The sequence below is a fragment of the Neocloeon triangulifer genome, unplaced genomic scaffold, assembly GCF_031216515.1.
Source record: "Neocloeon triangulifer isolate White Clay Creek 2 clone unplaced genomic scaffold, ASM3121651v1 ptg000002l, whole genome shotgun sequence".
NCBI lineage: Eukaryota > Metazoa > Arthropoda > Insecta > Ephemeroptera > Baetidae > Neocloeon > Neocloeon triangulifer.
The window spans coordinates 4,943,969-4,970,073 of record NW_026775545.1 but is presented as its reverse complement, the minus strand read 5'-3'; the positions used below and the strand labels follow the sequence as shown (position 1 = coordinate 4,970,073).

At 36.6% G+C, this 26,105-nt stretch overlaps 3 protein-coding genes and 1 non-coding gene across 9 annotated transcripts in view; 2 read left to right on the top strand and 2 right to left on the bottom strand.

Moving 5' to 3' along the window:
• Positions 1 to 24,832, bottom strand: part of LOC132205292 (ras-related protein Rab-27A) — a 31,979-nt gene extending 7,147 nt beyond the window's left edge. The window contains exons 1-7 of one of the 3 annotated variants that reach the window (XM_059634255.1): positions 24,592 to 24,832; positions 24,349 to 24,537; positions 24,123 to 24,290; positions 23,854 to 24,054; positions 23,662 to 23,799; positions 23,407 to 23,593; positions 23,021 to 23,236 (exon numbers count right to left, since the gene is read on the bottom strand). In XM_059634255.1, the coding sequence (XP_059490238.1) occupies positions 23,156 to 23,236; positions 23,407 to 23,593; positions 23,662 to 23,799; positions 23,854 to 24,054; positions 24,123 to 24,290; positions 24,349 to 24,537; positions 24,592 to 24,665 (1,038 nt within the window). In that variant the 5' untranslated portion in view covers positions 24,666 to 24,832 and the 3' untranslated portion in view covers positions 23,021 to 23,155. Of the gene's footprint in view, positions 1 to 23,020; positions 23,237 to 23,406; positions 23,594 to 23,661; positions 23,800 to 23,853; positions 24,055 to 24,122; positions 24,291 to 24,348; positions 24,538 to 24,591 lie in introns of those variants that run through there. The other 2 variants (XR_009442683.1, XM_059634256.1) reach the window with 2 other exon arrangements.
• On the top strand, positions 421 to 9,913 carry LOC132205152 (V-type proton ATPase 116 kDa subunit a 1). The gene is made up of 17 exons (XM_059634047.1): positions 421 to 701; positions 4,297 to 4,473; positions 4,734 to 4,862; positions 4,920 to 5,002; positions 5,082 to 5,208; positions 5,567 to 5,743; positions 6,734 to 6,946; positions 7,064 to 7,214; positions 7,454 to 7,593; positions 7,652 to 7,885; positions 7,942 to 8,051; positions 8,106 to 8,230; positions 8,294 to 8,412; positions 8,779 to 8,886; positions 8,995 to 9,232; positions 9,350 to 9,521; positions 9,594 to 9,913. The coding sequence occupies exons 1-17, from the start codon at positions 585 to 587 to the stop codon at positions 9,694 to 9,696; spliced, it is 2,523 nt and encodes an 840-aa protein (XP_059490030.1). The 5' UTR covers positions 421 to 584; the 3' UTR covers positions 9,697 to 9,913.
• Positions 10,321 to 10,392, bottom strand: Trnae-uuc (transfer RNA glutamic acid (anticodon UUC)). The gene has a single exon. It is a non-coding gene; the product is annotated as a tRNA-Glu (tRNA).
• LOC132205287 (aminopeptidase N) lies at positions 12,085 to 23,040 on the top strand. Of its 4 annotated transcripts, none has more exons than XM_059634248.1 (16): positions 12,085 to 12,201; positions 16,373 to 16,770; positions 17,270 to 17,500; positions 17,557 to 17,718; positions 17,776 to 18,069; positions 18,439 to 18,622; positions 18,708 to 18,864; positions 18,920 to 19,001; positions 19,057 to 19,240; positions 19,299 to 19,497; positions 19,551 to 19,828; positions 19,882 to 20,081; positions 20,186 to 20,353; positions 20,412 to 20,555; positions 21,431 to 21,512; positions 22,552 to 23,040. In XM_059634248.1, exons 2-16 carry the CDS (start codon positions 16,379 to 16,381, stop codon positions 22,729 to 22,731), a joined length of 2,937 nt encoding a protein of 978 aa, XP_059490231.1. In that variant the 5' UTR covers positions 12,085 to 12,201; positions 16,373 to 16,378; the 3' UTR covers positions 22,732 to 23,040. The 4 variants fall into 4 exon arrangements, with proteins under 4 accessions (XP_059490231.1, XP_059490232.1, XP_059490233.1 ...); XM_059634249.1 differs by lacking the exon at positions 12,085 to 12,201 and adding an exon at positions 13,835 to 13,854; XM_059634250.1 differs by lacking the exons at positions 12,085 to 12,201; positions 21,431 to 21,512 and adding exons at positions 16,159 to 16,301; positions 21,553 to 21,631.
• Positions 24,833 to 26,105: the final 1,273 nt, after the last annotated feature.

Here is a 26,105-nt window from a genome sequence, read left to right as displayed (position 1 = left end):
TGCATCAACCTTTTTCATTATGCGGCTGCACACTTAACTAAATGCGACCTAATTAATACTCATTAACATCTCGACGCGGAGTGCCATCTGTACGCAGAGTATTTGGGTTAAGTTTGTAAAAAAAACCAAACGATTGAAAGTGGCGTTCGGAATTGAATGACTCGAAATTTCTCAACAATAATGCTGCAATATATTTAAAAAAAACCTGAATGCAATCAAATCAGTCGAGATCGACACGTTAAAAATATTCCACCGATTGCGAAAGTGCCAAATACGCGATAAAAATTAAGGTTGAAATTGGTCGAGCCGAGCGAGTGATTTATGCTAATTGCCTCTCATTAGGCCGCCAGGTTAAATTTTTAAATCGAACGTGGAATGGACGATTCGCGATAAGCGCGGCTGCTTGAGGTGAGATAAGTGCGTGTGTGTGAGCGAGTGAGGCGTGCGTTTGATGGAGCGAAGGCTGCTGAGCTTTACTTGATCACCGCGGCTCTTTCGCTCCGGCCAGTCAGTCAGTGCTGAGGAGACTCTCACTCGGCCAACACCGACCCATACCCATTGGACCGAACACCGTCGCCGACACCATGGGCAACTTCTTCCGCAGCGAAGAGATGGTCCTGTGCCAGCTCTTTCTGCAGCCAGAGGCCGCCTACACCTCCATCGCCCAGCTCGGCGAAATGGGGGTCGTCCAGCTCAGAGACGTAAGATTATTTCATCCTAAATATGTTTGATTGAAAAACACGTGCATTTCTTTATATTTTTCCACTAGCTATCATTAATTGTTTACTAACATTAGATTTTTAAATTTACATAGTTAAAATTTTAAAGACGAAGAGTAAAAAGTTTTAACTTGAAATGTTAAATTTTAGAGACTCATTGAATGACCATTAAATTTATAACACAACAAGCTTCATATATATGTGTAGCTTAAAATTTTATTTTAATATTTAACTTCAAAATTAAATGATTTAGAATTTTAAACTTTTTTATTAAATAATTAAAAACTTGAATTTTTCAATCAAATTTTGTTTATAAGAAACTTAACATAGTTTCAGTCACGAGAAAGATTAGTTAATCAGCGTTGATATAAATTAATATATTCAATAATTCAAATCAATCTGTACTTAATAATTTGCCTTGGCAATTTTTTGCAAAGTTAAGGATACTTTTATGATGAATTAAATTTGTATCAAAATTAAACTCAAATGTTCAAATTTCAATTTTTCAATAAACATTAGGCAGGACAAGCAAAATACACTTCAGATATCATTTTTGTTGTTGGTTTAATATTGACTAAACCAGTATAATTGACCTAAAAATTTAGTTTATCTAGAGTTTCCTTGTTTTTGTTTTTAACCATCTCCTTATTTAATAAAGAAACATAAACAGTGGCAGTTTTAAGTTCTTTATTAGTATCATTATATTTAATTCTGCAGTGCTTTTTGCAACAAGTATTTTTTGCAACCCACAAAAGTAAGTTCAAAAGTAAGTTAATCGCAGTAAGTGATGTTATATTTGAAACGAAATGTTCGCCAAAACTTTCCAATGTTGGTCAGCAGTGAGCATATTGGTCTTGTTCCTTGCTTGCAAAAACAGCATTTTTATGGATCCCGCGCCGCGATTGCTTTTATTGTGGCCAATATAACGCACGACACGCAGACAGGTGCCCCTTTCGAGAGCCCAAACATTCCACCGGCGTCGTGTTCGGCGTGCAACAAGACTCTTTACTTTTGCAAATTGCCGGACATTTATCATAATAGTAGTGATACATAACAAACGGCGGCAGCCTGCGCGCTCCACTTTAGTAATTTATGCAGAGAGATACAGTCGCTCCAGATGCAGGCTGCGTGGAAAACGTTTTCAAATTATTTTCACGCGAGAAAATTAAGGTTTATTTGTTCACGTAGGTGGCCATTACCATACGGGATGGGACTGGCTGGTGAAAATTAAATTTCGCCAACCAAAACAACACTCGCCTGCCTGTCGCTGTCCGATTGAATAAAGACCGGCTGTCGATCAAGTGATCGGCCAGGGAAATGGATTGTTTTTAATCTGCACGTGACGCAAAAGGCAAACCAGGCGTGTGGATTAGTTCGTGTAACGCCTGTCGATCAAAGGAGTTGTCAATTCCAAAAGAAATTATATCACAGTTTCAAATTAAATTTTTTTAATTTAAGCAAAAACTGGCGAGAAGATTCAACGCTTATCAAGAATTTTAAATCAATTTTTTGCATAAAAGCTTTTTATTAATAATTTTGTACCATTCATTTTAGAAATTGTCTTTAGTGATCAAAGTTGTTGGTAAATTGTTTTTCCCTTTTTTTTCAAAATATAATAAGAAAAACATTTTCATACCCACATTATTTCCGTTCCCTTAAGTATCATGACGTAAACGATTGGGTTTTCCTTTTAACAACGTTTATCTCCATGAACATCATTATTCCTTAATGAATATTTCACATAAGTTTTGGAAATTTACCCTTTTGTAAGAATTAAAAGAGTATAAAATAAAATTTTAATTGTGATAGCGATTTCAGATCAATACAACAATAACTAGAAGATGAGAATTTACAAATGATATTAATTTTTACTTGAAGCTGAAAAACCTTTGATTGGTGGTCACTGGCCACATCTTCTGAATCTACAGTCATCAAGAGCCCCCTAAGAAGTAATTATGCTTCGTTCCTTTTGCAAAACCACTTCTTGAGCTCATAGTTTTTTTATCCAAAATTATCTGCAGGATGTATGACGCTGCATCGATGTCAGAACGGAAATAGTTTTTTAGTCAACTCTACAGATAAACTTTCTGCTAAACTACAAAAATGCATGCACTCTTTATTGTTAAAGTTTGCAATTCGCTGCAAATATAAAATTATGCAAAGCAGCTCATGTCCCATTTAATTTTCAACCTATAATTTATATTTCGTAAAGCGAGAGAGATGAAATTTCCATACAATCGGCTTTATTTTGGAGCTCTTTGTATGTGTGTGTCCCTTTCCCTGCAACGAATCTTTTTGTCCAAGGATGTTACTTTCTCGGGATCACCGCGGGTCAAACGAGCTGCTTGCTATGGGACGACGAAATAAATTATGCCTTGATGGTGTTTCTTGCTATAGACGTCCCATTCGCATCTCTCAAGACGGACGTGTGCGAGCGATAAGCTCTCTCGTCGAACACAATCGACAGCCCTTTTCGTCGGACCCATGCAGGGCGACTCTCAATCGACTATAATTACGTCCATTGTATTTGCCGTGACGAAAAAACTCGACGTAAAAAAAACTAACTCTCACTTGGAAATATCATTTACTACGCTGCGTCCGCTTTGCAAAATCACGACCGCTAAATTTCCGTCAAATGAAACGGCGCGTTGACGGACAATTTAATTGGCAACAATCGCCCGGAGATTTCAATTAGTTTGTGGTTCGCGACTGCAGCAAGATAATGTGTATAATAAGGACCAATTCAATTACCCAGATCACGAGCGTGGGCTTGAAATGTTAATGTTATACGTGCGGCTGCCAATCACCCATCAAACGATTGATGTGTTTTGCCACCTTTGCCAATGCAAAAAATGGTACGTTTTTTTATATTGAATTAAAAAAGTAATTTAACTGCGAATAACTTTTGAAATTTAGATTGACTTGAAAGTGACATCTGCTAGAATTTGGAATGCAACGGATAGTCGTGTTTTTCAATAATCATGGTCTTCTATCTCTTGTAATTATGAGGGAGAAATTATCACTGCACTTATCTTATCAAAGTCTCTTTTTGTAGGGATTTCGCAACCAGCGCTCGTGACTGTGACGCCGACACAGTTCAATCATCCATATGTTTCCTGAATTGTAAAGCTTTAAAACAAAATATAGCAAAACGGGGAAAATACCAATTATTTATTAATTAACCTAATTATTTTAATAATCAGTCTATGAATAAAAATGACAGATATATCATAAATGGTTGAAAAACATTTGTATTGTTCATTGTCTAAAAATAGGTTTATTAACCTAATGCAAAAATATGTCTACCAAATGGTCCATTTATCTCAATGTTCTTAAAGTTTTTCTGTAATTAATATAACTAAATTAGTCTCTTTATGTTTTCTGAAGTGATTTTTGTGTGGCTTTATTTTAGCACCAAATGAAAAATAATCCAAGCAGATTGAGACGCAAAGCGGCACCTTAATCTTTTTTAACGCGACAACACCATTTCCTTTTATTGATCTCATTTGTCTCGCTCTCGCTCGATCGAAAACTGGATGCAATCATGCGAAATAACTCAATTTCATCTGTTCTGCAGCTGAATGGGGACGTGAGCAGCTTCCAGAGGAAATTCGTAGCCGAGGTGCGAAGGCACGATGAGCTCGAGAGGAAGTTGCGCTACATCCACGCGGAAATGATCAAAGACGGGTTCAGCGTGCCCGAAGCCCCCACCGAGACAAAGGTGCCCAACCCAAGAGAGTCAACTGATCTTGAGGTGAGAATTTATTTGAGTTTAAAAAAATAAAATAATGCATTTTTCTATAAAAATATATTAAGATAAAGTGCAACTAACAAATTAAAATTCAATTTTTTTAAATGTGATGAAACATTAATTTTTTTTTTACTTCTATTTTTACAAAACCAATTCTAGTTAAGAAAGCCAGAAAAAAAACGAAAATTTCCGAAACGTTATAATCCAATCTTCTCTCTTTCTATAATTTCCACGTTTTTAATTGGCATTTTGTTAATTTGAAGGCTCATTTGGAGAAAACCGAGTCGGAGTTGATGGAAGTTAGTCAGAACGCGGTGAACTTAAAGAACAATTTTCTGGAGTTGACGGAGCTGCGGCACGTGCTGGAGAAGACGAAAGGCTTCTTTGACGAGGTGCGTTTGAAATTGGAACTTGGTTTGCAGCTTATGTAAGTTTTCGCCCAATTTCAGCAAGAGAGCAGCGCTCTGGGCGAATCGGGAAAATCACTGATTGGCGAGGAGGGCGGCCAACCGTCAAATAGAGCTCGACTGGGGTGAGTTTTTGCATCAAAAAGATTTGGGGGGACAAAACAGTGGAAGTTAAAAGTGGTATTAATTAATTTTAATTGGCAGCTTTGTAGCCGGAGTGATTGAAAGGGAGCGAGTACCAGCCTTTGAAAGGATGCTGTGGCGCATTTCTAGGGGAAACGTTTTCCTCAGGCAAGCAGAACTTCCCGAGCCCCTGGAAGACCCAAACACAGTAAGCATATTAAATTTCAATTTTTTTTTTATTCAACCTTTTCTAAATTTTAATTATTAATTGTAAAAAAGATGAATTAAAACTTAATTTTAAATTATATTAATTTAAAATTTTCACCAATGTTACATTTTAAATTAATATAATTTAAAATTAAGATGTGTTGATCGCATCAAATTTTAGCACCGTTTTTGAACTAATTATTGATAGTGGTCTTATTTAACTTGCACGTGGACAGAGAACCGGTTCGAATTCAGAAGCCGCTAGTGATTAATGTTGAAAATTAAAGAATGACAGTCGCACATAAAAGTGTCGCAGCTCTGATTAATTTTTTTATTACGATTCGTTTCTTTCTCGAAAGGGTCACCAAATTTACAAGACGGTGTTCGTGGCGTTTTTCCAAGGCGATCAGCTCAAGTCACGCGTTCGCAAGGTGTGCGCCGGATTCCACGCCTCGATTTACCCCTGCCCGCACCAGCCCGAGGAAAGGGCGGCCACCTTGGAGGGAGTGCGCACCAGGTTGGCGGACCTCACCATGGTAAATATAGAACGATTTTCGCAATCGTATTTCTTTTATATATGGTTAATAATTGGAGTTATGATTAATAAGTTAGGCTCATGGCTGAGCGTTTGCGCGAAAAATTAACACACAATCGCCGCAGTGACGCTTTAATTACTAGTTAAAGCTGCAGCGCAATATGACGGTGAAATGTAGAGCACTGTGAAACTGATACTGCTGCTTTGTTTCTATCTATCATAGTAGAAATTAACAACGACTTTGAAGTGAAACTGGTTTGCAGCGATATTATAGTTTAATTCAGTTATAAATCAATTATAATGTGCAACACAGTATGCCACTAGCAATTTTTTTTTATCTACGAGTTATTTATATTGTTGTTTTTATCAATAATTTATTTTTATTTGGTGTTTTCTTATTTATCAAATTTAATTAACTTGAATTTTATACACTTTATCTTATTATGAGAGAAACTGTTGATTTCAAACTTCATATTTTGCCTTAAAATAAAGTAAAAAAGAAAATTTTTGTATGGAACCTAATACAAGGAAGAATTTCATTATTTGTAAATTACATTCTTCCATTATTATTTTTACTTTAAAATTGAAAGTTGGTACATATAGGAATTTTTTGCTGGAATAGGATATTTTAATTAGATGATTTTTCAGTTGAAATAGGTAAAAGTAAATATAATACAATTAATTTTCAATTTGAGAAATAATTCTTTAATCAAATTTTGTGATTCCCGTTTGCTCGAATGAAGGTACGCTAATTTTGTTTAGCATTCAGTAAATTTATTGATATTTAAAGTTTCAAAATAGGTGAAAATAGGTTCATCAAATAAGGTGATTTTAAAACCTCGTTTTTAACTCAATAATACACATAATAGGCAAATCTAGGCTTTACTTATTTTCTGGAAAATAAGTTGAAAAATTACATTCATTCTCTATCCCTACTTTCAATAAAAATTTTGTATTTATTTATCTCCATCATTTATGAATTTTATTCCAGGTCCTGAATCAAACGCAGGACCACAGGTTGAGGGTGTTGACAAGCGCGGCTAAAGACCTGCACATGTGGACGGTGATGGTTCGCAAAATCAAAGCAATCTACCACTCGTTGAACATGTTCAACATGGACGTGACCCAGAAGTGCCTGATCGGCGAGTGCTGGGTGCCCATGCTTGACCTCCAAAGGGTTCGCCAGGCCCTGGCTGACGGCAGCGTGAGTTTCTTTCTTTTCTATGCTCCGGGCAGTGGGTTAGCTTTGTTTACGCAAAAGTGAATAACAAATGATTTTTTTTTATCGCGAATCTAACACTGGCCCGACTTGTTTTCGCAGAGAGAGGTGGGCAGCTCGATCCCCTCGTTTCTGCAGGTGATTGATACGGACGAGGTGCCTCCCACGTACAACCGGACCAACAAATTCACCAAAGCTTTCCAGAAATTGATCGATTCCTACGGAGTTGCGACCTATCGCGAAGTCAATCCTGGTGCGTTTTACTGAGGCACAATAAGTCAAGGATTACAGTTGAAAAACAGTTCTGATTAATAAAAAATTATTATCAAATATAACGTTTTACAACAAAATTATTTCCTAAATTTATTTTATTGGAAAAACTAAAAATTTTAATTGAATATTTTTTCTCTATGCTCATTTTTACATACTTTTTAATTATAATTCATTTTAAATGTGATTAAATGACAGTGAAACTAATTTTTTTTTCTTCAGCCCTGTACACGATTGTGACCTTTCCGTTCCTGTTTGCTGTGATGTTTGGCGACGTCGGCCACGGAATAATTGTTGCACTTTTCGGACTGTGGATGGTGCTCAAAGAGACAAGTCTGATGAAAATCAAAACCAGCAGTGAAGTAAATCCAAATTTTAAATTTCTGCAGCAATTTTCTAGACTAAATGACACATTTTCAGTTCTGGAATATCCTGTTTGGCGGCCGTTACATTATTCTGATGATGGGAGTTTTCTCAATCTACACCGGCTTCATTTACAACGACTTTCTCTCCAGAGGAATGAACATCCTCGGATCGAGATGGGTTAATCCCTACAATGAGTCGACACTGCAAGATAACGAAAATCTTGAGCTGAACCCTTATGAGGCGTACCAAGACACTCCCTATCCGTTTGGAATCGATCCTATTTGGATGGTAAAAATTAATTTTGTAAATTTTAAAATTTGCTAAAATTTACATTTTACAATTAGTTGGCAGAGAACAAAATCATCTTCCTCAATTCGTACAAGATGAAGATGTCCATCATCTTTGGCGTGGTGCACATGATTTTCGGTGTGTGCCTCAGTGTCGTGAATCACAGGTACTTAAAAAAACCAAAATTAATTTGCAAAATGTCTTAAATGCAGATTTTCAGATATTACAACAACAAAATGTACATTCTGCTTGAGTTCGTGCCGCAGCTTCTGTTTTTGGTGCTGCTGTTTGCATACATGGCCTTCATGATGATCATCAAGTGGTGGCTGTATGGGCCGTTTGATGGTAATTAGAAATAAATTTGATTCCTGACGCCTGTATGTAAATATTTTAATAACGTTTTAACAGTGCAAAAATGGACGCCGGGGTGCGCGCCCTCCATTCTCATCACTTTTATCAACATGATGCTCCAGTCAAAACTTGATCCTCTACCCGGCTGCGAGTCAGTTTTCATGTTCCCATATCAGGTAGACTGGCATTATTTTGTTTTAAGTAATAATCATCAACATATCTCTGGGTATTATTTTATCAAAAATAAAAAATTTAATTGTTTATTGCAAAAAGAGAGATGAAAAATTACCATTGTTTTTCAATTAAACAAAATAGCTTTAACAAATAAAAAATAAAAACTTTTTGCACAAAATAAAAAATTGTGCTTATTTTTTGTAATTTAATAGTCTGATTTTATTTAATTTTTCATTCGTTTATATTTTAATTTTTTTACGATAATCTTTTACATTTAGTTAGACAGTGGCATATAAATTACTGTAATTTCTGTCTTCCCATAAATTCTGATTTCTTTTAAGTGATTTTATATTTTTCAAAATTTTCAGTACGAAATTCAATTGGGATTCCTATTAACCGCCCTGGCATGCGTGCCTTTGATGCTTTTTGGCAAACCGATCTATCTGTCGATCAAAAACTCCCGGACGAAGAAGAGAGTGAGTCTGATTTGATTTATATTTTCTTTTGAACTTTTCCTTGTTTTTTGACCACTTCTGAGAAAAATCGCGATTAATTGAGGCAATAAAATTGATAATTATGTGCAGGCGTCTTTGAGTGGTCACGAGAACCCGCAAGGCATCGAACTGACCGAGGAGATCGGATTGAACTTGAAGAAGAAGACCGCGGCCTCGGGCGGTCACGGCGACCATGGGGACGAAGAAGAGTTCTCCTTTGGCGAGGAGATGGTCCACCAAAGTATTCACACTATAGAGTATGTGCTGTCAACCGTGTCCCACACGGCCTCATACCTTCGCCTTTGGGCTCTCTCTTTGGCCCACTCTCGTAAGTGACAAAAAATCTAATTTTTTATAATGAAACCTACGCTTTATTTTATATTTATTTTACTTTCATTTCAACAAAAAACATGAAATATTATCATTTATTTATTTATTTTTACAGAATTATCTGAGGTGCTTTGGACCAAAGTTTTGAAAATCGGCTTCACCTTTAAAGGTTACCCTGGAGCCATTGCCATATTCTTAATATTTGCAGCATGGGCAGGCATGACCATTGCCATTTTGGTGCTAATGGAAGGCTTGTCCGCCTTTTTGCACACTTTGCGTTTGCACTGGTACGTATTTGAATCCATTCTTTTTTTTTTTTTGAGTCACCAATAATTTATCGCATTCTTTTCTCCGCCCAGGGTCGAGTTTATGAGCAAGTTCTATCAAGGCGAGGGCTACGCGTTCGCGCCATTCTCCTTCAAGAAAATCCTCAAGCAGGATAGCACCGAGGAAGAAGGCTAAAAAAATGCTTGCGAATTAAATAGGGACGTGCCAGTACTTTTGATGGTTAATTTTCTGTTTTTATTTATTACATAACTTTTTATATACTTTTTGAGTAATTTTTATATAGTCAACTGCCTTGCCATTTTGAAGAGCTTGAAACGCTTTTTTTACTGCGGACCAACTGTATTATATCGCAATAAATAAATAAAAACATTGTGATTTTTTTTTTAAATTTTAAAAACGCAGTTTTTTGTCTTCAAAATCCTTTAAAATAAAAATAATTGCTTTATAAAAATAAAATCCTCCAACTAAACTGAAAGAGATTCAGCGATGGCTGGAATAATGCCATTCAAATTCTCGCTTACTGACGTGTTTGAGCGATAAACAGCGAGCAAGCGCAACTGAAGACTTAAACCGAATGCTGCGATTTATTGTCACTGCCACTCAACGCCATTCAAGAATGACCTGCTTGCAATTAAGGTCGCCCGACACCTGCGCCATGCACACCTTTTGTTATGAAATACTTCTTATATTAATTACGGGCATAAGCCAAAGTAATAAAGGTTTTTCCAATTATTAAAAAAATCACGCATATGTACCTGTAATTACAATTTAGTTGATAGAAAAACGCAGAACAAAAAGTTCCCATACCGGGAGTCGAACCCGGGCCGCCTGGGTGAAAGCCAGGAATCCTAACCGCTAGACCATATGGGACTGCTGAGAGAAAAGCCGATACTCTCAGTATTTAGAAGAGACGCTGTTACAGCGCCACGCACTTAGGTGGACATTGTAGGGAACTAACACGCCGCCGCCTGTATCATCCAACAAGGTATCATGCATCTATTCTTATTGTACGGATCTCATAGTTTTAGTTTGTAAATCAATGGGTGTAAAACTTATAAAAAAAAACACTGAGACCAGATTGAAAATTATGAACTATTCTTATTTTTCTTTATAAAAATATCATTCTTTTAAGGGTAAATAATATTCCAAATCATTGGAAGGAAAACATTGAACTTTTAGACAAAACGGCCCCGCCACTAGTAAAAATTTTGCTATATCATCAGTCACAACTATTTTTAATATTTATAGGATACGTTCTTATTTATAAAATTAATTAAAATCTGACCACTATAAATAAAATTAATTTAAAAAACTTTGAACTGCTGATATTTATCATGAACACCAGAGTAATTTTTATTCTCTTTTTAAATGAGTAATTACTATTATGCAACAACAATATAATTTACAGTCAGTCATAAAGCCAAAGAGTTGATTGATTAAACTGTATTACGAGGACGGAATATAATTTTTTTAATGCTATATAGACAGCTTTTTGCACGCTCTAATTTTTGGCACAGTAAAAAGTTAAATAAGCAACGTTTATGGCGGCCTTGACACTTTTGGCGCGTGTACACACATAAGCGCAGGTACTTGTCTTCAACTCCAAAATTGTGCTTTTTATAATCGATTTGTTTATTATGTCAAATAACATATATAAATTTGAAAGGTTTAATTTTTTTATTTAAAAATTAAAAAAATGTTTATTTATTATTATTATTTTTTTTTATTTAAAAAATTTGAATTTGATCTTCTATCCCTATAGTAGACAAGAGTTATTTCGGGGGAAACTATTTTTTACAGTTAGTTCAAAAGCTAAAATTGATATGCAGTGCAGTATGATTTATTGTTAAATTATTTATAGTTTTAAATTATTGTTAAAAAGCATTTTACATATTATTGAAAAATAAAATTAACCGATGTGGTTGGGACGGAAACATTGAATTAATGCACTTGCAAGAATGTTCTTATAACTTTTGATGACTTTTGAGATCTAAAAGACTCCATCCGCTGCAGTGCCTTATGATTGATGACACAAATCAATATTTTAAGAGAAGTCTGTGATTATAACAATCAATCCATAGCAATATATCACAGTGCACAATAGACCATTAAAAATGAGCCGAGAGGTTGCGAAATCGATTTTATCGTTGTTCGTATAAATGCATGCAAAAACGTGCAAAAGCCGGCTGAGATTGACATCAAAACAAACACTCGTGAGAGAACGACGACGGAGGAGCAGGAAAGGCTTATTATGAAAGACAGCAGTCCGTCAGAGATCAATCAAGCCGGCCGATCTGCAGCCGCTCAAAACTCAAATGTGTGTATTCGAGTAGTAGAAGGCACGAAAGATGACAAATTAAAATTAAACAGAGCCTGAATTAAACAAATTAAAGCATAAATTCCTTTAACAATGAAGAGGGAGAGAAAAATAATATTAATAATAAAAAAAATAGAAAGAAAAAACAGAAGAAACGTTTGTCATGTGGCGACAGCCGGAGAAGGATGAGAGGTGGAACGAGTGCGCCGGTGCCGCGGCCGGGCCGCATCACTGGAGCACCAAAGGAAGGGTTTCGCCAGTCGCGGGTCAGCCGCTCCGAACACCGGAGCCGCCCGCCTCCACCTGCCCTGCCCTGACCTGCCTCCGCTGCATGGCGCCCCGTCAACGCAATTAGCCACCAGGTAAACAAACCGTCATCCGTCGAATCATGTAAATTTCGACGCAGCCCAAAAGTTGTGATTTTGCCAAAATTCCGCGCCCCGCCACAGATGCCTGCGCGCAACTAGACCGGGCGCTTTGTGTTTTGCAACTTAAATGTCTGAATTATTTAAAAGCGGCAGAATTCCACCGCAGAATTCCCATTTCGATCACTGTCGTTGACAATGGTGTCTAAAAAATTACAAATTATTTTAATTTTTAATTCTGGCTTATTTGCGGTCAAACACCTTTTATCCGGTTCTGTCTGAAGATGTGCTAAATTATATCAAGGTGGAAAATCCACAAGGAAAGTTCACTTTAAATTAAACCTGGCGCTTGATTCAGGTCACGATGTCATGATAATTTAATTTCTACAATGAACTGTTTTACTATTAATTTCTTTAATCATCGAAATTATCACTTCAATTTAATTGTTGATTAAAATTCATAATAAGGATACAAGTAAAAATTAAAGAAGGCCATAAATAAATAAATAGTAGACAAAATCAAATAAAATTTAGTTAAGAATACAATAAAAAAAAAAAAATTTAATTTATCCTGTTATTTGCGATCTATCATTACAAAAAGATCTGTCAGCTAAAATTATGCAAAAGTATAGAGTACAACATATTTAAATAAACGTTAGCGGGCAAATTTCAAATGTGTTAAATAAATAATCTGAACAAAAATATCTATTCAGGCACTATAATAAGATCTAATTAATAATTATTTATTGATGTTTTTTGTTGTAAAATTGTTTGTACATAATTTTGTTTAAAATATTCTTGGATAAATAAAATAAAAAATCAATTTATGAAAAGACTGGAGTATATTATGGAGTAAAAATGTATCAATATCATTGTTTAGTCTTCACACTTTAAGTCAAAAAAATAATAATACTCGTTGTCAATACACAAAAATTATAATTTCAATCAAACACAAAGCATTATTAAAAAATGAGTTCATACGTTATTAAATAATTTAAATAAATAAGAACAAAATAATATGGAATTAAAAAAGCAAAGCGTAAATATAAAAAAGGTTTGTAATTTCTCAAATATATCAACTATTAATGGAATTTTCTATTTTGTCTTCATAATTTGTCTGCGATTTTCTCTCCGACAGAGCTTTTGAACAATCTGCCTTGTTTCTCCAGAGCAATTAGCTGAGCTAAACAATACATAAATAATTTATGGCGCACTCCTCCGGCAAACTAGACCAACGGCAGAGTACACTCGCGTAAAAGCGCTGCGTACATTTCAATTTGCATACATCCATAAGCTAGTGAGTGCACGCGTTCATTCCACATTGAATATTGCCGCGGGAGATAATTAAAATTATGCCACTCTTTACTACGCGATAAAAAAATAAAACGCTGCCTACGCTTATGACAATCCACAACTTTCAATTTTATTTGTTACCACATCGCACCTGCACGAATCCATCAATAGTAAAATTCTGCGCCTTAACAAAATTAGGTCGCTTTTTTTATCGCATCTCGTTCAACCGTGTCAGTTTTAAGAAACTTTAACTGAAATGAAAAGCGCACGAGTTGCTGATTTTTCTTGCTGCACGTCAAAACACCACAAAGGAGAGTGCAAATAAGTTGAGGAAGAGTCGCGAGTCAGGCAGGATAAGTAAGTGCAGCTCATGATTTTCTTTTATCTCGCGCGTCATTTTCTTTTTTCACGCTACAAAGGAAAGCAATCTTTGGTAGGGTGTGCACGAAAGAGACGAGGAAACACCCGAGGTCAGGATAACACGTGGAGCAAGAATCTGTCAATAATGAGCCTCGGCACAGTCGATCCGATGTCAATTATCTCGCGGCTTGAGGCTCCTATCCCAACATAAATCTTAACCCTTTCCACGTCTACATTGATTGCGTGCGAGTAGTCTGAGACGAACTATCTGTCATTATTTCCCGCACCTGTACATCCAATTAATAATAGATCAAAGGTAGAAATTGGCAAAAATTTGGCCAATTACGCGAGGCCTCATCAAAATCAGTGTACAGAAAGATGAATCAGGAAAATTGGAACAAATATTATTATTACTTGCCAATTTCATCGGCAAAAAAGAAATGGAGGAATTAAAAGAAATATCTCAAGTAGAAATTGCAAACTTTAATTTTGCTATAGAGAGATTGAATTAAGCAAAAGCCAACCCAAGGCTAAATTTTCTCTTTCTATTCGGCAGTATCAATTCAGGTCACCTTTTGTGTTGCGTAATGAGATTTTTCTCGCAATTTAAATCCTCCGCAACACACTGAAGATTTTTTAATTTTCCCCGAAGAAACCCCCAAGGCGCTCGTTCAAAAACACCAACTTCCCAAATAGGGTAATTTTTATTCCTTATCTACAATATGCATCTAACTACGAAGTTCTCACGACAAAAGTTTTCAAGTGTGACAGAGGGAATGACGCTTGGTCGTTGCTAGTGAAGTCATAATTTATTGTGACTTTGTGTCTTGCTTTGCGTAACTCGATGAATTGAAAGGCATTTGAAATTGAAATTGTCGCTTCTAAACGAGAATTTTATACGTGACGATTTGTTTGGCATTCTTAACAAGGCTTATCTGAAATCGTTTATTAAAACTTTATTTTAAAATTTATGTATTTTATTCATTCAGGTTATACAACTCGCGTCAGAGATGCTGCTGGTATTTAATTTAAAAATTCCAATTTGATCTGACGTAAATCGTATAGTGAATAATTCCAAAGCAATGATCAAACGCTCTGAAGCAATCCGTCGTCTACTTTCTAACTTGGGCCAACTTTGTCGCCGAGAATATTAATCATCCTTTCCTCTCTCATCAAGCATTGTAACGAGCGCGAAGATTTTTCACGCATCAATTTTTGGCTCGTTTGGGCCGGATATATCACGCTTTGCTATAGAGTGTCCACCTCGTTTTAACCACCATTAATTTCGCCGTAAATTTGGCCGGGCAAACATGACACTTTGCACTGCCAACTGGCCCGACGGCTATTACGAGGCGTCGCTCTCCCGCCTACTAAAAATAATATGCGATGCGAATATAACTTCATAATCGACTTTCACCACTCTCAGCTGTGTTTATCACACATTTAGGTCGTGCACTCACTAATAAGGTGCCTGCCGCGTTAGTGACATTTTTGTATTAAGGCCAAATTTGCCCTCGAGAGAGTGAAAACTTAATTTTCGCAACTATATACTCAGCAATTTGCAATCAAGCAGCTCAACTTATATAAATACGATCTATATAGGCAGTCTAAATTTAATAATTTGATTGAGCTTGGTCGCATTAAAAAATAAATTTCATTAGAAATTGATTGTTGAATAATTCAAATTTTCCAAGTAAAATTAAAAAAATCTCAATTTGAAAAAAACATTTTGCAAATTTTTGGATTTCTCAAGAGCAGATAGCAATTTTTAAGAGCACTCGTTATCTAAAAATAAGCAGACAAAATAATTCTGTGATTTTCTTCTTGCTTTGAATTTAATATTTGCAAATGTTGTCAAGAAATTCTCAAGCTCCTTTGTTCTCACTACTGTAGAGTGAATATAAAAATAAGCAGACGGATGTCGTTTGCAAAACCTTGTTGCGGCGTTTATGACGTGCTGCGTATTTCTATAGCGATATAAATAATAATTGTATTCCCAGCGCCGCCGCATGTGAGCCTCTACTTTAATTGATATTATCAACTTGAATGGTCAGCGTGATGGGATCGCTCAGCCGTGCTATGTCGATTTGTCGCCGCGTGTGTCCATGTAGGTTGGCCGCGTGATGCAAATTGACAAGCTTTTAACTCGATTTCAAGTCATCTACTTGCGTAATTGAAACGCAACTCGTGGCAAAATGTACAAAGTTTTGATTCGAATTCGAAAGTCGCTGCAGATTATTAATTAATTCGCTTCCTTTCGGAAGTGAACACTCCGGCAAAGTTTACAAGCAAGTTTGACGTCAGTAGAGTGTATAGCTCGAGGCCTTAGACAAATTTAATTAAATTGGTCATCAAAGAGCGGTGGTCAACCAAAAGGGAGTGACGAGAGTTGTTGGCAAGGACAGGCCCGCTTTGTATTTGAACAATTTTATTCCTCCTATAAGGTCGCTGCGTAATTACTAATTATACTTAAAAATTTAATCTCAAAACGGAAAACTTCTCTTTAATGTTGCAGCCCGTAATGCCCTCCGACTTCAGCATGGAAACGGCTGAGAAGCAGCCTCAGGGCTTCGTGGTCAGCCGCAGGGCAGCCCTGGCGCTTTTGGCCACCGCCTTCGCGGCCATCGTCCTGACCGCCCTAATTATGCACAGCGTCTCATCGTCGAAATGCAAATCGGCCCTTGAGAAGGAAAACCTCATAGACGGTCAGAATTGGCCGGCCCTCGCCCCTCCAAAGGTCAAGGACGTCCGACTGCCGCGTTCGGTGGTGCCGGACCGGTACCATGTTCGGCTGGTGCCTCATCTTTGGGGCACCGGCTCAAACTTCACATTCTCAGGCAGTGTCAACATTAAGGTCAACGTGACTGAAGACACCAACAATATCACCCTCCATGCTAATGAGCTTATTATAAAGTAAGTATTTAATAATTTATTAGACTGATTTTTCATAATGAAATAGTATATTTCCGAATGTATGTAAATGGTTTATTGACTTATTTAATTTTAATTGGAAATTAAAATTGCACGAAGAGTTTCTGGTAGTGTATTTTTTTTTCAAATAAAGAGAAGTGGAAAAAGTCTTTTTCATTTTAAAATGTCCTTAATTTGATTTGAATGATACACAACATGAAATAAGACTAAAATTTTTGACTGTCTACTATTTCAAATCAAATTATAGCCTTCGATATTCAGCTTTATTGAAGAAAAAATCCAATAAATTTATATGAAAAAATTATTAATTAAAATACATTTTAATGATTTAATAATAACAAGAAATGTTCCATTATTAATTGAATATTTCATATATATATACTAGATTTTAGTATCGTAAAATTATATTTAATAACCTGTTTAAAATTTTTATTTTTAGACTTTTTTTAAACCAGAAACTCTTTCTTATTAACAATTTCAGGCAAGAGGCAACCAGAATATTTGCAGCAACCCCTGGGAGTGACACTCTGGGTGGGTCTGTAACCGTCACGTCTCAAAGTAGAGACGTACCCAGGCAATTTTACATACTCCATACCTCAGAAACCCTGAAGAAGGGCAAAACCTACGAGGTTCAAATGACATTTACTGGCAAACTAAACGACCTTCTCCAAGGTTTCTACCGCAGTTCGTACCAGCAAAACAACCAATCAAAGTAAATTTTGAATTCTTTTGAGTCACGACCTGGAAATGACAAATTTAATTCAAAAGATGGATAGCAACGACGCAGTTCCAGCCGACGGACGCTCGGCAAGCCTTCCCTTGCTTTGACGAACCGGCACTCAAGGCCAAGTTCAAAATCAGCCTGGCGCGGCCTAAGGGACTCTCGTCTGTGTCCAACATGCCCAAAAAGAATTCACAATCCGAGCCAGTGTAATGACCCAATGAATTTTTCATCAGCACACAATCTCTCAAGTTTCCCCTTTTTAGCGACGGTTTGCCCGGCTGGGAGTGGGACCACTTTGAAGAAAGCGTCCCCATGTCCACTTATCTCGTCGCCTTTGTTGTTTCCGAGTTTTCGCGGATGGACAACGGCTCGTTTTCGGTGTGGACGCGAAGGGACGCCATCCAACAGGCCGCATACTCTCTGCAAGTTGGCCCGGCGATTTTGAAATACTTTGAGCAGTATTTCCAACTTCCCTTCCCTCTGCCCAAAATCGACATGGTCGCGCTGCCGGATTTTGCTGCCGGCGCCATGGAAAACTGGGGACTTATCACCTACAGGTTTGATCAATTTGATTTCTTTTAGTCTAATTTTTTTTTTTTTTTTATAATTATCTTTATCCTAAAATATCGAAAAATTCTAAGCATTTCTTATGCAAACTCGATGCAAAAATTCCTAACGGATGTGATCTGTGATGGAATAGCGAGAAAAAACATATGAGCCTAAAAATACAGGATCTTCTGTCAGTTTTCTCAAAAAAGTATCACTTTTAGACAGGTGGCGCCGCTTCGAACGCTGATTTTGCACTGAGCCTGAAGAAGCGTTGGAAATAACTTTTTTTCAGACTTTTTCGCGCCATTTAGTTTTCTTGCTATTGCGACGCATCCATTTAGAATAAAAATAAATATAAAGTAATAATTTGAAAATAGGGAAACCGCTATGTTATACGAGGAGGGAGTCTCCGCCAGCAGTAGCAAGCAAAGGGTGGCCACTGTGGTTTCGCACGAACTGGCTCACCAGTGGTTTGGAAATCTAGTCACGCCGGAGTGGTGGACTGACCTCTGGCTGAACGAGGGTTTTGCAACCTATGTGGAGTACCTGGGTGTTGATGCTGTGAGTTTGATTTTACATTTAAAAACAAAAAAAAAATTTGCGAACAATGAAATTTATTATTATTATTTTTTTTTAAATATTCTAGGTAGAGCCATCTTGGCAAATTATGGAGCAGTTTGTAATTGACGAGATACAAAACGTATTCTCACTAGACGCACTTGAAACGTCTCACCCCATTTCAATAGAGGTCGGTCACCCAGACGAGATCAATGAAATATTTGATCGAATTTCATATCACAAAGGTGCGTCTTTTAAATTTATAAGTTGTAAGAATTAATCGAATTTCAAAATATGTAGGTGCTTCCATTATAAGAATGATGGACCATTTCTTGACACATGACGTGTTTTCCAAAGGACTGAACAACTACCTAAAGAAAAAGTAGCTATTTAAATTCAAAGGATGAATATTTATTATTTTTTATCTAAATTTAAAGGGCGTTCAAAAGTGCAACGCAAAATGATCTATGGACGGCGCTGACCGATCAGGCCTACGCAGACAAAGCGCTTCAATCGAGTATGAGTGTGGCCAAAATTATGAACACCTGGACTCTGCAGACTGGTTTTCCAGTAATAAAAGTTGACAGAAATTACCCTGATGGTTCTGCCGTCATCAAACAAGTAAATTTTTTGGAAATTTTTATTTGATACATTATTATTTTTTTCTTTTTAATTTTAGAGCCGCTTCCTGCTTAACCCTGATAGCAATGTTACCAAACAAGAGTATTGGTGGGTGCCAATTACCTACACAACCGCATCAGTTAAAGACTTCAACACAACCAAACCCAGTCTTTGGCTGAAAAAGGAACCAAAATCAACAATTTCAGATCTACCTCGAGGAGATACAGAGTGGCTCATTTTAAATATTCAACAAACAGGTACAAAAAAATAATAATAATAAATAATTTAAATTTACCTTGGTCTTAATCAGGATTCTACAGAGTAAACTATGATGAGAAAAACTGGGCTCTTTTGACAAAAGCTCTGAATTCTGAAAACTTCAGCGGTATCCACGTCATCAACAGGGCGCAATTACTTGATGACGCTTTGGCTTTGGCCAGGGCGGGACATTTGGATTACGGCACCGCCTTGGACGTGACCAAATATTTGGAGAGGGAGCTCGATTACATCCCTTGGAAAGCGGCCCTTAACTCTCTGAATTACATCGACAACATGCTCGTCAGGACTGCCGCCTACGCCAATTTTAAAGTAAAATAAAATTGAATTTAAAATATTTTTTTTTTAATTAATTTTTTTTAAAGGCCTACATGAGAAATCTAATTGAACGGCTCTATGTGGACACCGGCTCGGAAGAAAAACCGGGCGAGCCGCAACTGACGATCTACAAGCGGGTGAAAGTCATGAGCTGGGCCTGTAGTTTGGGCCACGAGGGCTGCATCAATCACAGCATCAGCGTGTTCAACCAGTGGCTTAAAAGTCCCAATCCCGACCAGCAGAACCCGTGAGTTGATTTAGATTCATTAAGGAGGATTTATGTGATATTTTGGGAAACGCGCATTAGTCACTCGGAAATCTAACGAGCTTTTCTATTTCGGGCTCTTCCAGGGTTCCAGCCAACTTGAAAAATGTGATATACTGCACCGCGATCAAACACGGCGGACAAAAGGAGTGGGACTTTGTCTGGCAACGATATCTCAAATCGAACGTTGGCTCCGAGAGAGACCTGCTGCTCACCTCGCTGGGGTGCACCAGAGAGACGTGGCTCTTAAACAGGTGCGTTGATTGTTTCGGGGAAGAGTTGGAGAATTATTAATGATACACTTCTCTGTAGATATTTGCTGTGGGCCGTTACGGAGAACTCGGGAATCAGAAAGCAAGACTGCGCAAGGGTGTTTGGATCCGTCTCGAACAATGTTATTGGCTCGTCAATAGCGTTTAATTTCCTTAGGGACGAGTGGGAACGCATCAAAAACTAGTGAGTAACCCATTATCTTCATTCATTTTTTTTTAATGCAAGTACTGCAATTTAAAGTGGATTTTAACAGCTTGGAATAATTAAGATACAATTATTTTTAAAATTTAAAATTATAAAAAATAAAATTAATGCTTATTTAATGTTAATATTTTTTGTTCCTAAATTAAAAGAAAATTTTAATTTCTAAATTTCCATATCATATTAACTTTTTTTGCACCTCATACGCATACAGAAAATTTATAATCTATTAAGTAATGCAATTCTATTTTGTTAAAATAACGTCAAATTTAACAATAAATTAAAAAATGCTAAAAAATTATAAACAAACTAATTAAATAGTGGTAAATTGTTCAAATTTGATATTAAGTATGAATCAAAATTCAACTGCCTCTTTATTTGCTGGACTAATTGTTTTTATTTTTATAATTTTCATGTATGTGTCATTCAGTTTATTGAAGCTGTTCCAAACCACTTTGAAAGTGCACTTAATTGTTTTGCCTTTAGTTTCACATTTCACTGTGTACGTAACTTGTTGTAATGTAAATCAACTTTTAACTTGTGAAAATCAAAGTCCCTGCATTATCAGTAACCACCGGTTTATGTTTGTAAATAGTTCATGATCCCTTGTACAAAGCAAATCCTGTATTAACAATTCATTGTTAAAAAATTTCAGACATATTTTCATTTTAAATTTAACAAATCACAACAAACTTGCCAAGGTTACAGATAAAAAGGGGTTAAGAAAAGTTTCAAAATTTCCGTATTAATTCACTTCTTGAGAAAAAAAGACCTTCTCACGAGGTCGATCTGCGACTGCAGACAAAAAAAAATTAGGCATGCGTTTTTTGAGTTGGGATTGTTGTTTTCGTTGCTAGCCTTGGCTCGTCGCTGTTCAGCGTGAGCAGCATGATTCGCACGTCCACCCACCGCCTGCAGACCCCAAGAGAGTTTCAGGAAGTAAGTATGCGCTGAGCAAAATATGGTAAATGTGTTGCAGCACCATCGGACCAGGTGGACTTGGGGACACGGTTGACTCGCTGACCTACTCCATCGTGAGCCCGTCGGACACTGAGCAGGTCCACAACAAAAAACGACCCACAACGATAATTTTTAAAATATGATAATTTATTACAAGCCCTAAAGGACGCGAATTTTGCTTCAGCGTTAAAAGCAGCTGTTCATTTGACTTTAAATCCAAGGTTTTGATAAAAATTTACCAGAGTTTAAAGAAAAAAAATAAATATATGATTATCTTGATTTTGAAAGAAAAAATTTATGCAATATTAAGATTTTAAAAAAGAGTCTCGTTTCCCCAAAATAGTGACTTTTTTATTTTCAGATTTTAGTTGAAAGTCCCAGGTTAAATCGTTTTGAGCTTTTGACGCACAGGAGTCTCCAAATCATATTTTTTTTAACTTGCGAATGTTTTGATAATTTTAATTTAATTGCTGCCGTAAAATTTATGAAAGTTTATTTTCACTCTAATTTAATTATCAACGTTACAGTTTGTGATGAAAAAATATTTAAATCATATGTGAAAATGCGTAAAAAAATCCCTTAACATAAAAAAAATGAAAATTCCAAAGAAAATCTTTTTTGGGCTCACATATTTTGAATTAAAATGACATGTGTCACAAAGATCTATTGTCAGAATGCAGGTTAAAAAGAGTTAAAAAATCTAAACGACTTTCATTCGCCAACTGCAATAATCTCTGGCATGATCTTTTTTATCAGCTTTAATTTACAACTTCAACAATTTTTAATGATTTCAAATTAAATTACAAAAAACTTTTTTTTATCAAATTTTCAATTCATATTATTTTTTAATTTTAAGGTTTAATGAAAGTAAATATAAAAAGATTTAAAAAAAGTTCAAACCCAATTATAGTAAAATTAAAATAGACGGACGGTCTGCTAGAAGCTCAAATTCGCGTCTCGCCGGCAAGTTTTCCAATAAGGCTCTAATTGCGTTTGTGGCGCATGTTTGTTTTTGCAGTTGAAGCAGTTCGCCAAGCGACACCGCAGCGAACTGGGCCCTGCGACTAGGGCAGTGGAGCAGTCGATTGAGCGGGCTGAGGCCAATGTCAACTGGATGGCGAGAAACGCAGCGCACATCGAGACGTGGCTCAAGGCAGCCGCAATCTTCAGCGGCCAAGAAGCCCTTGCGAAAAGTTAAGCGCCGGCGGAGAAGCGGAACTTTTGCGCCCCTCCTCGATTATTGTGCATTTCTAGATTTACAAATTGTGCACGTGCAATGACGTATTGTACGCATCTTCTGTACTTACTGACTAACCCCCCGACCTTGTGGCTATTTTTATAAACATTTACTCGGCGTGCGTTAATTTTTTTATTCTTAATTTCAATTATTATCATCAGTTAAATTATATTGTTATGTTTTTTAAATTAAAACTATCCTCAAGTATCTGCTAAATGTACACGCTTAATTTTAGTTGGAAGTTTAATAAATTGTGCATATTTCATAAAATTTTGTCTTTTTAGTTTATTATTTTGTACTTGTCTATTTATAAAATTACGTTGATTGATTCTGATATCAAAATTTAAAAGTTTAGCATATTTGCGTATTTAAAAACTTCATTCCTTTACTCCTTTACTAAAAAGTCTCGCATAAAGTTTTCCATTTTCAATTCAATATCGGAATTCTTCAGTCTTGTGCATGGCACCTAAAATGCAGAAAAATTTCTCTTCAGTTTAGGAAACACCAATTTTTGGCAAAACAAGCAGAATTTATAAAAAAAATGTGTATAATTAGAGCCGACTTTGACTTTGGTAATTCTAAGAAAAAATAAAATATGAAAGGAAAGATGAGCAAGTGAAAGTAAAAAGCACTCACTACTTTGGCGTTCACGTTGAAAGATCCTTTCTGGAAGTGGAGATGAGAATCATCGTGCTGAATTCCATAGGCTGTGGCTTCTTCAAACACGTCCTCCACACTGACGGACATCAAGGATGCCAGCCAGCAAGCAGGAACTTTCAGCACTTTGCTGCTGTAGGCAACACTCATGAGTGCAAGAGCAGTTCTAAAGAAACAATGAAATTTTATTTATGTGATAAAATCTTTAATTAAAAAAATAAAATTAATAAAAACCTTCGAATGTGAGGGAGGTGTTGGGAAATGGTGCAGGCAAGTGGAGGAGGCAAGTCTTTGAATTTGCGGAATATCCTAGCATAGTTCGATTGACCAACCAAAATTGTCATTCTCAGAGCATTCTTAGAAATTTCAGTCCTGAATTTTTTATGTAATTTTATTTAATTCGTTAACAAATTTATGGTTTCAAACCTGCAATCTGGAGGAAGCGAAACAAGTCTCAATTGACCTTCGCCACGGTGAATGTCGTGCAGAGCAAATATTGATTCAATCAGATCTCTATTTTTAGAAACACAGCCAAAATCATACAGGTCGAGTGCTCTTCTCAGGCAGTCGATCAAGAGATCATTGTTTAATTTAGGATCAAATTTAGAAGTTTGCTGATCGCAAAGTCTGCAAAACAAAATATACATATCATTATTGATTCCTTTATTTAATAATTGCAAGTTTTGTTAATCTACCTATATCCTGCATAAATATGGAAAAGCACCATGAGTTCTAGAATTGATAAAACCTCCTCCCCACCAAGGCCTTGCACAACCAAGTCCTTGCGAACTGCTCGAAGTCTGTCGGCAACAAAATCATAAACAGCCGTCCAAGATTTCATAGAGTTTTGATTCAGAGCCAAACTGGAAATGCAAATTTTATCTATAAATTATAAAGGAAATGATATAATTTTTTACATACTTAACCAAGTAATTGGTTGTTCTTGAAAGAACAGGCAGCGGGCGGAGGTCGCAAGCTCGTTCCTGCCTGTGACCTGCGGCAGGTCGACTGTACTCTTTTACAGTCTTTGCCGGATCTGCCAGTGGCGGCGAATGCCTTTCCGAGCCGATTTTCATCTCGAGAGGATGAAGAAGACGTTCTCTCTGACGCCTGAAAATTAAAAATGGTAATATTTTTGTTAATTTAGCCAAATTTTTAACTGACATTTCCCGCTCGTTCTTGGGGCACATTTCCTCACAAGTGCCTTGAATAAATATGTTGATGCTCGCCGATGACATCGCCACAAAAGAGTAGAAAAAGTCCTACTGATTCGTTTGCCAAAAAGTATTTGGCTAAAAGCACTGAAAGTACGAAATATATTTCAAATTTGAAAAATAATTTTCAGATGTCAACAAAGACAACACAAGACAAAACATGCAGGCAACCGGCGAATCAAATTAGAGATGTTCCGGTAACTCACGGTATATATCGTTACCGGTAAAATTTTACGGTATACCGGTAGAATACCGGTATTTCTTTCAAACGGTAAGGTTACGGTTACCGGTAAATTTTGAACATACCGTTAACCGAACTTACCGGTTTTTATCGGTTTTCGCGAGCGGAGCGAGCGAAAAATTTTTGCAAACGGTAATTCCGCGAGCGAAGCGAGCGCAAAATTTTTGCCCGCGGTAACTCTGCGAGCGAAGCGAGCGCGAAATTTTCGGACGGTACCTCTGCGAGCGAAGCGAGCGCGAAATTTTCGGACGGTACCTCTGCGAGCGAAGCGAGCGCAAAATTTTTGGACGGTACCTTTGCGAGCGAAGCGAGCGCGAAATTTTCGGACGGTAACTCCGCGAGCGAAGCGAGCGCAAAATCCTCGGACGGTAACTCCGCGAGCGAAGCGAGCGCAAAATTTTCGGACGGTACCTCTGCGAGCGAAGCGAGCAAAAATCCCAGGGCGGTAACTTCGCGAGCGAAGCGAGCGCGAAATTTTTGCTCGCGGTAACTCTGCGAGCGAAGCGAGCGCAAAATTTTCGGACGGTACCTCTGCGAGCGAAGCGAGCAAAAATCCCAGGGCGGTAACTTCGCGAGCGAAGCGAGCGCGAAATTTTTGCTCGCGGTAACTCTGCGAGCGAAGCAAGCGTAAAATCTTCAGACGCAAAACTTTCGGACGGTACTTCCGCGAGCAAAGCGAGCAAAAATTTTTGAAAGAGAAATATGATTTATGATAGAGCGCAAAGCAACTAAAGCGATTAAGACTTTCAAAAGTGCGCGAGTTAAGTAAAATCTTGAGTGCGACCAGTACAAAATTTTTTCGAGCGCATCCATTTAAGCAATTAATTAATAACAATATATTAATCTTTATTGTGAATACAACTTTTAATGTGTGAATGCTCAGGATGACGAGGGGTTAATTGTCATAATTAGACTGGTTCTTATATTGAAGAAATGATTTATTTCTTAAATTAATTAAATATGCTATTTTATGAATAAAAATTTTAAATTATCAAATCCAACTTCTTTGGACGCTAAACAAGAGAAGTATAAAATGGATAAAATGTCAATATTTAATTATCATTTATTATATAATATCCATAATATCTATAATTTATTATAAACAAAATATGCTAATTCAGTATTTGTAATATTTCAATTTTCAATTAATATTTTTATTTTATAATAAAATCTGATTAAAAAAAATTAAATTTATTGATTTAATTTGAAAGCAAATCTTCAGT

Coding starts and splice junctions, on each gene's coding strand:
- LOC132205152 (XM_059634047.1), top strand. CDS start 585: ATGGGCAACTTCTTCCGCAGCGAAGAGATGGTCCTGTGCCAGCTCTTT. Junction 8,231..8,293: donor GCTGTATGGGCCGTTTGATG/GTAATTAGAAAT, acceptor ACGTTTTAACAG/TGCAAAAATGGACGCCGGGG. Junction 9,233..9,349: donor TCTCTCTTTGGCCCACTCTC/GTAAGTGACAAA, acceptor TTATTTTTACAG/AATTATCTGAGGTGCTTTGG.
- LOC132205287 (XM_059634248.1), top strand. CDS start 16,379: ATGCCCTCCGACTTCAGCATGGAAACGGCTGAGAAGCAGCCTCAGGGC. Junction 18,070..18,438: donor TGGGGACTTATCACCTACAG/GTTTGATCAATT, acceptor ATTTGAAAATAG/GGAAACCGCTATGTTATACG. Junction 21,513..22,551: donor CCCCAAGAGAGTTTCAGGAA/GTAAGTATGCGC, acceptor TTGTTTTTGCAG/TTGAAGCAGTTCGCCAAGCG.